General features: G+C 24.0%; 1 protein-coding gene across 1 annotated transcript in view; it reads right to left on the bottom strand.

Moving 5' to 3' along the window:
- Positions 1-539: 539 nt before the first annotated feature.
- The window catches only part of LOC145944984 (cytochrome P450 4C1-like), a 28,659-nt gene continuing 16,887 nt past the window's right edge, over positions 540-12,311 (bottom strand). The window contains exons 2-14 of the mRNA XM_083053721.1: positions 11,605-11,727; positions 9,144-9,437; positions 7,960-8,066; positions 7,673-7,766; positions 6,536-6,724; positions 4,650-4,719; positions 3,914-4,040; positions 3,731-3,791; positions 3,321-3,418; positions 3,186-3,254; positions 2,321-2,498; positions 881-1,060; positions 540-808 (exon numbers count right to left, since the gene is read on the bottom strand). Of these exons, the coding sequence (XP_082909847.1) occupies positions 633-808; positions 881-1,060; positions 2,321-2,498; positions 3,186-3,254; positions 3,321-3,418; positions 3,731-3,791; positions 3,914-4,040; positions 4,650-4,719; positions 6,536-6,724; positions 7,673-7,766; positions 7,960-8,066; positions 9,144-9,312 (1,518 nt within the window). The 5' untranslated portion in view covers positions 9,313-9,437; positions 11,605-11,727 and the 3' untranslated portion in view covers positions 540-632. The remainder of the gene's footprint in view (positions 809-880; positions 1,061-2,320; positions 2,499-3,185; positions 3,255-3,320; positions 3,419-3,730; positions 3,792-3,913; positions 4,041-4,649; positions 4,720-6,535; positions 6,725-7,672; positions 7,767-7,959; positions 8,067-9,143; positions 9,438-11,604; positions 11,728-12,311) is intronic.

Here is a 12,311-nt window from a genome sequence, read left to right as displayed (position 1 = left end):
TATATGCAGAAAACGACGAACTATAAGCTTCATCCAAAGCTCAGTATGTGGAGGTTGTACGATTGGATTTGTGCTTTGGGTGAAGCTGATGTCGGTGATAATTTTGGAATTGATATGCAACTTTAAATTTTCTAAATTTTGTGTTGAGGCAAGTTAAATGATTTTGTTAGGAAGGAGAAAAGATTTTTCTGTCACAGATTAAACTTTTTAAAATTTTTTTTATCAAAGCAAATTCTTTTAACATATTGTACGCATCGATCATTTTGAACATACGGATCACTATAAAGAAATTATCACAGCAAATCTATTATTTAGAGGATTTTAGATAATTTTTAATTAAAGACGAGAAAACGCTTAAATTTTTGAAAACACATTAATCTCATTTATCATGTAAAATTGTATTACAAAATCTTAAAAAGCATAGTTTAAAATAATTTATCATAATTTTATTTTATTTTACAAATTTTTTCATATTACTATGTAATTAATATTATTATGTAATTAATTAAGAATGTTATACTATATATATTAATATTGACTGTTGTAACAATGTGGAATATTTTATATTTTATATTTTATATGAGAATATATTACACATTTTGATTAATACATCCGCGTACATTGTAAATTCTTTATAATAAAAAACTCCGCTTTTCAATTTTCACTTTTAAAGGCCTAGCAGAAGTCAGTAAAATTTCACTCTTTAATTTTATCTTATCGATAGTAATACTTTTATCTACTTTAAATATATATGTTCGTATCAATGTTGCTAGTATACCTTTCATAGAAATCATTGCATACTTCATACCTGAAAGAATTTGTCATAGACGTAAGATAAATTTTATAATTCACATACCTATAATAATTTATTGGTACCTACCTATGCAACCTCTTGACCCGGCACTAAAAGGTAGGTAATAATCCGAGCCAGAGTTTCTCAATCTTTCGGAAAGAAATCTATCCGGATCAAAGATTAATGGATTTGGCCAATATGTTTTATTTCGGAGCATCTTTGATAGTGCTAGGACAACATCAGCCCCTTTAGGCAAAATAATTTCTCCTATAAAACACAAATATCTATATGCAATTAGGCGTTATTATAATGTAATAATATAGAATAGCACAATAGAGATCCAGATTAATCTACAAGACAAATGTATGTGGTCTACAAAATGATATTTCTTGTCAGAAACTGTAATGACATTTTATTAAATCCTTTTAATTCATTACTTTTGCAATATCTTTAAATTATTTTTTATTTTGGTGTTAAATAAATTGTTTTTTTTTAATATTTGAATAAAGAGAGAGAGTTTGTGTTAAATATCTATTTAAAATTGGAATTAAGATGTTTGACACTATCTATATTCTTATTTGTTTGTAATTCACGATTAGGAAAAATTGATAAAAAAAAGTAGTTCTGTTTACTAAATGCACCTGCTAAGTTTTTATTTTTCATGGTTTAATTATATTAACTTATTATGAGAAAGTTGCGATTTTCAGTAAATGATATATTGCAAATTATACACGAATTGTGTTCGTGCGTGCGTGCGTGTTAAGGCCAACCAAATCAACGACTTTTTTCCACAGCCATTTTTTATTTGATTCAATTTTTGGCTTGTTTTTGTATATATTAAATAAGTAACTTTTATTAATTTTTTTAGATTTTTATCTTTATCAATTTCCGAAAAAAGTTTCAATTTTATGAAAAATTAAAAATACTAAAATTTTCTTTATTCCCGACTTTTAAAACATTGAAATGAGTGCCTATTTATTTTGTAAATAATTGTTTTATAAATTGAAACGGTGTAAAATACCAAAAAATGCGATTTTTGAACAAAAAATTTAAAATAAATGATCTCAACAAATCTAATATATTTGAATTCCCATTTTGCCAATAGCTGAAAGTTTTGTTTTTAAGTCTACAATGTTATAAATAGTTTTGAAAAAAACTGATATTTACTGTAGAAAAAAAATAATTTTGGCTAAAATTAACTAACACATTATTAAATATTATTAAATCTTCTTTTTTTAATTTATTCAGTATTTGTTTCAACAAATACATTCAAAGCCAGAAGGAGACCACTTTTTAATGACAATATTTCTATTTTTTTCAAGTCATATGTATTCAAAATTTTTTGAATTAATTTTTTTTTTATTTATAACACGGATATTGATAAAAATCTAAAAATACTCATGGAAGCTACTTTTAATACAGAAATACAGAAACATGAAAAAAATAAAACTAATCAAAAATGATCGGAGAAAAAAGTTGTTGATTTGGTATAGAATGCCCCATATAGGTATGTATTTATGCTCAAACCCATTCTTAAATCTTCCGTTAATCGTCGTGCGATTATAGGCACCGAAGGGAATAATCGTGTCGTTTCCTTAATAACGCGATCCAAATAGTCCATATGTTGTAGATCCTCATATTTAATTGGTGCGGTCCTGGGACTTTCCACGCCATAAATCCCCAACAATTCCTTATATGCCTTTTCCTTTTATGAAAATAAGTGATAATAAATGTACACAATTTAATAAGGCCCAAAACAAAGACATATAATTATATCTTCTCATTTTTGACGAGATTAAAAAATATTTTAAGCATAATTTATTCGAAGAACAAATAAATAAGCTATCATATATGATAGAAAAATTTTTTATCGAACATACCATTTTTTTGTGTACAAAATTATTTTGGCCATATTTACGAATTTATTTCAATGAAAGACTAAAAAAAGTTTCTTTGCTACATTTTTTTGATTAAAATATTAATATCTATAATTATGGTACACTTTATACTAATAAGTGATATTAATATGAAAATATAATTATATTACTTTTATATATTTTTATATAAAAAATATTTAAAAATATAAATTTTATGTATGTGCACGTAAATGTATATATGTAATAATAATATACATACATACATAGTATAAAAGAATTGACGTTATAAAAGTGATATAATAGTAACAAAAAATATATCGTGTAAACTGTATTTGCTATTTATTTAAGCAAACTATTTACCTGAATAAATTGTGTCAAATTTTTCTTTATTATTATTAAAAATAAATCCTCAATATTATAAAATTCTATTAGTTTGTAGAATACGTGATTTATAAAGCGAATAAATTATCTTGGAGTGAATTCATCGAACGTATGTATAATCTGTATATACATACCTGTATCTCCGGAAAGTTCGCTAACATGAAGATCGCAAAATTCATCGTAATGGCGATTGTGTCGCTGGCCTAAAAATTAAATGCAAATTTATTTACTTATAAATATAATTGTACGTAGAGATATCTTATACATACCCCTAGTAGCATCGTAAACACGTTATCGTAAATATTCTCATGCGTGAATGTTTCCTCGATATTAGATTTTTTCAAGAGCATATCGCAAATTGCCCTGTCTGTATTTAGAAAAGAATATAAAATAGTATTTCAACTACTATCTTAGAAGACGATGCAGAAAACTCTATATTTTTTATTTTTTATTTTTAATTTTTGTTTTAAATATTAAAAACTTTAACATTTCAAGTAAGTTTAAAAGAGAAGACAAATTTTTTATAAATAAAGATTACTTTTAGCAGCGCGTATTATAATTGTATAGCTTTAGATAAAATTTATTTTACTGCCACATGACAAGTGCTGATAAATAATATCGTAATATAATAATTACAAAGAGATTGAAATATGCGAAGAAAAAAACTTAACAAACTTACGAGTTATTTTATTTACACCAGTCTCCGATTTGTTTAATGCATATTGTCGCTGCTGTATCATCTGCATAATACAATATTAGTTATAAAATGACAACAATATTAATTATAAAATGATAAACTTTTTCATGTGTCATGGGGGATTATATGTAAAATAAAATATTAACGAATATATTCACAGAATACCTCATTCACGAAGCAATATACGGAATTTAAATCCTTTTTCTGTTCACGTCCGGAAGCAGTGAGATTATATATAACATTAGGATACAAGAATATATTCTTTAATCTGTGGCTTAATCTTCTTTTGCATCTAAAAAAAATTTTTTTTTTTTATTTGAAATTTATTATAAGATATAAAAATATGTACTTAACCAGTTGCTATAATTATGTTTTCAAATATAAGTTTTTCGAAAAAAAAAATTGTTTCTCTTTTTTTTGTGTAATCTAAAATATTTATTTATAATAAAAAATTTAATTGAAAATACTAACAATAAGATTGATACAGATATTAAAGTTGGTTATAAAATTATAATAGTCATATAAATTTTATATATAATTTAATAGTGTATAATAAATTAAAAATAATTATATATGTTTTTCTTTTTTGTCTTTCGGCCCTGCGAGAATATGACTCACAAACGCAAAAATATATAAATTTAATAATATGTATACAATTTTTTAAATAATTTTATACTCAATGCATATTAATATATAATTTTATAATTTAATATACGCATATAATTTTTATAAAGTATATATAAAAAATTCTCTTATATATATATAAATGTTCTATTTCTATTTTTCAGGAAAATATATGTGAGAAAAAATCTTTTTTCGAAAAAATCCATTTATACGATATATGTGCATACGTCATTTGTTGGATTCTAAAATTACAATTAGGAAGAAACTATATTTTTACCTTAATATTGTTTTACAGATCTGACTGATTTTGTCTGATCGTAAATCCCATTTGGCGCCTATTACAGTGTCTTCACAACCCCGCATGAAAAAAACAGATTTGTTATTTTAAACTTTTACTAATAATTAATTTATGCATTTGTGCATATATATGTATGGATAATTTATGTATAATACATTTAATTTTATATATACTATAATATATGGAGCATTTCATATTAAGTGAGCCATCTTTATTTCAAAATAGCGACGAATATTTTTTAATTATTAATAGTTCAATTTTATCCCTAACATTCCTACCTCATTCACCTCAATTTATCTCGATATGTCAAACATGTGCTTAATCACGTACAAAGGGTTTGGGACTTTGCACGCAAAAATTGTATAAAACTCAAAAAGTTTTGGTCGGAATCCGAGCTCAGGATGTTCAAAATTCAAAATGGCAAATGAATTTTGTGCGATTTTAGTTCCACCATATTGTTAAGCACACATCTGATATAGAGATAGAATAAGGTGTCATTTTTAAACTGTAAAAAATTACATTCTGTAATTCCTGTTAAAAATTAAAAAAGGTCGTTTTTTTTGCAATAATAAAAGTGGATCACTTGACGTGGAATGCTCCATATAATATATATTTATTTATTTAATTATATTTATGAACTTTTATTTCGAACATTAACATCTAAAGTTGTAGCTAAAAATGATCTAAATAATGAAAAATAAAGTAATAAATAAATTAAATGATTATGTTATTGTATATAAAAATAAATAATACGAAGTTATATTCATAATAGTTGATATCAATATTACAAGCAAAACCGTGCACAAACATAATATAAATATATTGCATATTAATATATTATAAATATTTTTTAATTTACTCAATGCATATTAAATTCTATACTTTAAGTTAATACTGATATACTTTGTAGCATGTATATACGTATAAATAACTACTGTAAATATAATTGTATATATATATATTGTATACTCTTTGCAATATGTGGATTTCATTATTGAACTAATTAAAGCTTATTTTAAATTTAGATAATCTCTAATTTGCGACATAAAATTTGATACAGAATTTTATTGTACTTATGATTTTACATATTGTGTAATATAACAAACATTTAAACTAGTATATACAAAATGTACATTCAAATGAACATAATATGTATATTATATATATATATATATATATTTTTTAAATATGTGACTTAAAATTCTATTTTAAAATCGCGAATTATAGATCGTGTAAAATGGAGAAACTTCAGAAAACAATTCTTTTCGAGGAGATAAAAAAATTAACATTTTTATGTTGTAAGAAATCATAATCTATACTTAAGATCTAATACTATTCTATATTTATGATATTTAAGGTAAAGTTCTAATTATAATTTCATGTATCACATGTGTCATATCTCAATGTATATGTGTATTCCGATTAGCATTTTCTGATATATATTTTGTATATGTTGTAAAATTTTCGTAATTCTTAAAATGATTTACTATATATTACATCCGACAAATAAAATAATATTTTATGTCGGATTTGTTGCAAATTATAGATCATCTAAAATAAATTCAAGCTTTGTGCAATTATTCAATAACAATCATTATATTTAATATATATGATACTCTGTTATCATAAATTATTGCACATTTATCTATATAACCATTTGTTCAAAATATTACTTCTTAATTAATTCTTCAAGTTAGTAACATTATTTATTCTTTAACGCAAGTATACTGCATTATTTTCTTAATTTTTTTATACTTCTAATTTTTTCAGTTTTTAATAATAAACAATATTTTCTGTAAGATCTTGTCTTTTATAATATGAGGTAAAAATTTTTTTAAAAAATTAAACATTACATTTGGACTTACCACATGCAATGGCCATAGTGCACTGGAATATAGATTCAAATAAATCAATCTCATTTCCATTTAATCCTATTTTTTCCATTTTGTCCGTAAGTATTAAAGAGTGTTCGACAAATATATCAAAAAAGCATCGTAACATATTTGAATTGAAGCCTGTCACTAACATTTTTCGATTCTTCTTCCACATAGATTCTAAAATAAATATTGCAAAAGAATTATTATAAAGAAGAAATGAAACTATAACATATTGTATTAAAAGAAAAAAATTTGTTAGTAATTGTGTTTCTATTTCTCTGTGTGTGTGTTTTTAGAAAGATGCAGCGCTGCTTTTATAATGTAATTAACCCTCGTGAAAAAATTTCATATATAATCAAATATAAAGATATATAAGTATATATATTAAATATGTTTATATATTTCCTTTTTCTTGTATAACCTTGTCTATATATATATATATATATATATACCAAAAAATTCTTTAAAATAGGTGAAAAATAATGTAAAGAATAATTTGCTTTTAAAGAAAAGCATAATTTAAAGAAATGAAAAAACTTGTTCGTATATATAATTATATATTTTATATATTATTATAATTTTTCTTAATTCTTCAAATTTTACTTTTTCTAAAGAAAAAGATGCAAAAATTCATTTTATTATTCTTCTTAAGAAAGAAAAGAAAACGTATAAAGACATATTGTATATATAATTATATATTTTTTTATTTGAGATTATATTCTTCGACCTTTTCCAAGAAAATATATATAGTTATAATTAAGACTAAAATAAATTACACTACTTAGAAAAATAAGGTTCGCTTTTCATACCCTAAAAACTTTTTTGACCGACCAAGTTACGCGCGCGCACGCGATATTGAAACTAAACTTAATATATATTTTTCAGAACGAGAAATATATAAAAATGTTTCAAAACCACCAATAGGGCGTTAAAGTTGAACCTTGAAAATGCTTTTTCGATTTTTTCTCTACAATAATTTTTCGCTAAGTTTCAGCGAAATATCACAATTTTTAGAGTATGAAAAGTATTATTTTTTTTTTAAATGTTCGATTTTTAAATCTTACATATATAGTATAAGTTATAAACAACTAGATTTTGCTTGACTTTTTAAAATATATATCTTACCAGGAGACGTTACTAATGATGCCTTACCAAGTGATGATTCAATAAGTTTATATATTGCACTCTTTTCCAAGCAACTGTCATTTAGTAAGATGGCCTATAACGTCGCATACAAATTTATTAATTTATATCTATTGCTGCTTTAATTGGATATTATTTTAACATATAGATTTCGAAAAATTATTTCAGTTAAATTAAAGAGAAATTGCCTTAATTGTAAACTTTTAATATATAAAAGAGATATTTTATATATGTATAATTGAACGCGTATATAAAAGCTATTGCTTTACCTTTATTTGATCCGGCTCGTAAATTCCAATAAATAATTTATTACCAATCCAAACTTGAAACGGAGACGCATAATCTTTCGCAAGCTTAAATACAGCACCCAAAATTTCTAAAAATGAAAGTTCTTTGAAACTTAGAAAAATATATTTGCCTATATATTTATATATGCTTTATTATATTCAATATACTTCATTATATTGAACTAAATGCAATATTAATTAATTTTGTATTCAAAAATATTGAAACTTTAAGAGTTTTTTAAGATGCCGATTCTTTTAGTATTTTTTTTACTTCTTCATAGAGAAAGTTTTATTTTTGTAAAAAAAAAATTTTGTTTAGATTTCTATGTCAGTGTGTTCAGAATGTTCCAAATCATCAAAAAATCTCATTTTTATCTTTAAATATGTTCGTATGTGTGGGTGTGTACGTATGTATGTGCCCACTCACATTTCCGAAAATTTAAACGTCTCAAGAACTGTTTGAGCACCATATTGACATACAAATAAAGTAATGCAATTCTTTTATTTATTGTCATTTTTATTTTTAAAATTTATACAGTGTTTTAAATTTTAATGCGATTTTAATTTTTCAAAAAATGTCTGTGGTTGCTCTAACTTCCATAAATTTTAACATATCGGGATAATTTTTTTTACATAAATAGAGTATCATTAAAGAATTTTTGGTATTGGATTTGGTGAGGATCGGTGAAAGAGTATATTTTTTATAAAATTTTGATAAAATTTTCTTAAGAAATATTTGTGTTGCTTTAACTTCCGTAAATTTGGAGATATAACTCTAAATTTTTTACATGCATTACTGGTGCATAGGATATTATTAGAGAATTTTTTATATTAAATTTGACGAGGATCGTTGAAATGGTTTATTTTATATAAAATTTTGAATTTTTCGAAAAATGTAAATTTTCGAATTTTACGAAAGAAACATACATAAGTAAGTACATAAATACATACACACATACATATATACGTGACAAAAAATGCTATTTTACGTGAAAAAAGTGTGCAAATTGGAAACATGCACATTGCTTCCTTACCATTCTATTTCGCTCATTAAGCTTCCTCTATGAGAAAACCAAAATTGAAAAATCAACTTGCTTTTCCAATTTGCACACTTTTTTATAATATTTTTTTTATAAATTAAACATATCATTATTGTCTCTCGTTACCCTCAGGATTTCTCCGTACGAAATAGAAGGCACTTCCGACAAGCGGCAAAGTCTTTGGTCCGGGCACGTTTTTCACCATTTTGATGGAAACCAACCGCCGAATATTACAGTAGAGATAGATTATGGCGAACAATGCAAAAGTTATTAACACAACACTTTCGAATGCCATTATATACGTATTGGAGATGAGTGACAATGAATAAGTATCGACACCTTAGTTTGTAGTTAATGTCACTAACTCGTGTGCAAACACCATCGAGCAATATTGTAGCTTTTTGCTGAGTCTTTCCCACCCTGTGGAATATAATATGTACGCAATGATCAAATATCATTGATCAATTGTCAGATATATAAAGAAAGTGCATAGCTGTTTTTAAAAAAAAAAGTTGATCTTTAAATATCTTTGAAAAACATCATAAAAACCAACTCTAAGTTACGATATTATGTCCTTCTCAAAATCCAACAATTTTTGTATATGAATCATTTCTCCCGAAAATGTTTAATTTTTAACATAATCGACTGTAAACTTTAAAATTGGAAAACTATATTTATTTACAGTAACTATATGTATTTGAACACCCCCCCCCCCCTATAATGTATTACATAAACACAATAAGAATAATTATTTCTCTCTCATAGAACAATTATATAATTTAATTTAAACACACCGTTTCTTTCCTTGGAAGTATTTATATCAACTATAGTAAAGTCTTATTGTTAGTTTAACATGTCTCAAGAGAAACCTGGTTTATACGTTTTCTAATATTTATTTTTATATTTAAAATTGCGCGATTGAATCTATATTATTTTGATACATAAATCTATTTGCTTGACTTTTCTTGCTGCTGTCGCGAGCTTATTATTTAATAAGAAGTATTTCGCTATTATTGTTCTCCTATCGAACGTTTCTTTCTACGTTATAAATTCTTAAACTTTCACAATTTTTTACTACTTTTTAGGTGTACCGCTTATATGGCCGAGTGCAAAAGAGAAAACATAAATACTAAAGAAATAAATAAAAATAAAATGAAATAAATGGAAAACTCTTGATATCTGAGAGAAAGAAAAATAATATGTCAGAAATAACAATAATTTATATAAAAAGATTTAATTTGGTTATATAATTGATTAATTTATTGAGGAATTTTTATATACAAAAACTAGAGTTTTATATACAAAAACTACAAGCAGCGCGCTAATTATTGTATATATTTATAATTGATGTAAAGTTTGCAACTTTTAATCGTTTACAGAATATAAAAATGATTATTGCAATGACAACTCAGTATAACAGAAAAGATCAACATCTTGAACTCAGCACGGCAATTAGACATCAAATTTTCACGATATTAATTAAAATTTGCGTTGGACATTTTAGATTTGTGAAAGCTGTTAAACAATGCGATGGTGTTTGAGACAGCTCCATTTTTTATAACGGGAAAATAATAGAAGATAGGGTTTGTCAAAAAAGTGTTTCATCGCGCGGTTATTCGACATCGAGAGAACCAACCAACATCGCGGAAAAGCGGTTTTTCTTTTTAATAATATAAATGAATTGCAGTTTGTATTATTCACACCATGGTACATATTAATCTTAATTTTGTATATATAAATTAATGTCAGTTTATAAAATAAAACTGTATTTTATGTTAATTTAATTTTTTTGAAAAAAATTGTTACGACTCTTATGTGAAAAATACAATAAAAATTTTTTGATCCATTTAAAGTAAAAAACGCAAATAAAAAATAACATTAGCTTAAAACTAAAAAAAGATAATAATTTTTCTTGAAACTTGCATACTTTCTTAATGGCTTGAAAATTTTAAATTGTGAAATTAAATTTCTACTTTAATTATATTGAAAAATTATATTGAAAACATTACTATTTATTCTATAATTAAAAAATATATTTTTGATTTTGACATCTTTGTACTTTCTGTAATTATCGAAAACGCTTTTAAAACAAACACACAAATAAACAATTATTTTTAATTAAATTTATTATCAGATAAGTTAAATTTAATATCAATAAATGCTAATTTTCTACTTGTATTGTGACTTCTGATTTTTTTATGCCTAACGTAAAACAACAATAATGTTGTACTATAGATAGATTGAAATTAAAAATACAAGATACTATAAAAACTGTAATTTATACTATAAATAATTAGTATTATAAATGATAAATTAAAATAATAAATATTATTTATAAATGAAAAATAATAATACCTAATAAATATTAAAATATCAAATACTAAATAAATTATAGCAAAAATGATCAATAAATACTACTTACGAAAAAATAATAAGAAATAAAGAAAAATATTTAGTTTTCTTTTAAAGCAAATTTGTAAAGCAAATTAATTTTATTATTAATTGTAATATAATCTGAATCAATATGTGAGTATACCAAGAGCTATACTCGTGCAGCCTTACTAAATCATAGCAACTAAATACTTACCTTGGATTTCTATGATAAATAAAATATGCCGAATATAAATTATAGTTGTGCGGAGCAGTTATATTCAAGTTAATTGTTTTAGCTCCACCATGTAAGCTAAATTGTGTCCTTAAACAGTTGAATCTGTAAACAATATTTATTATTTATTAGCTTATGTTTTAAAAATATCCGAGATAATACGAGATATCAATGTAAATATGAATTTTTTTTCTGTATTTATTTTATGTAATTATATATTTCTATGTCGTGTATATTATAATTTTTTTATAAAACAAGTTAAATTAAGAGATACATTATATTGTTTTTTTCATTAATATTAATATAAAATTAAGATGTAGTTCCGAATAGGTATACTTCAATTTTGAGTTTGTGAATAGCTTCCTTTCAGGTTAAAATGGAACTCACTAAAGAAAATTTTGGTCGATACTTAAAAAAGTCATTTTTTCAAAAAGAAAATGTTACAAAACATAATTATTTTTCACATTTGTGATGACTGCATCAATTTGAAATATATGAAAGAAGAAAGCTTTTATAGTATTTCCGAAAAAATTGTTCCTTACTCTTACAATTAGTTTTGAACGGTATAATTATTTAAAAAATTTGTATTATAATATATTATATATTCAAATATTGTATTATGAAGGCTTGTAGGATTCAGCATTTCGAAATGTTTATATCCTGCTCACGCCTAAAAGTATGATTTGTTT

This window comes from Prenolepis imparis, unplaced genomic scaffold (genome assembly GCF_030444845.1).
Source record: "Prenolepis imparis isolate NDT839.2.m4 unplaced genomic scaffold, iyPreImpa1.0 SCAF_14, whole genome shotgun sequence".
Taxonomy (NCBI): Eukaryota; Metazoa; Arthropoda; class Insecta; order Hymenoptera; family Formicidae; genus Prenolepis; species Prenolepis imparis.
This window is presented reverse-complemented; position numbering and strand designations above follow the sequence as displayed.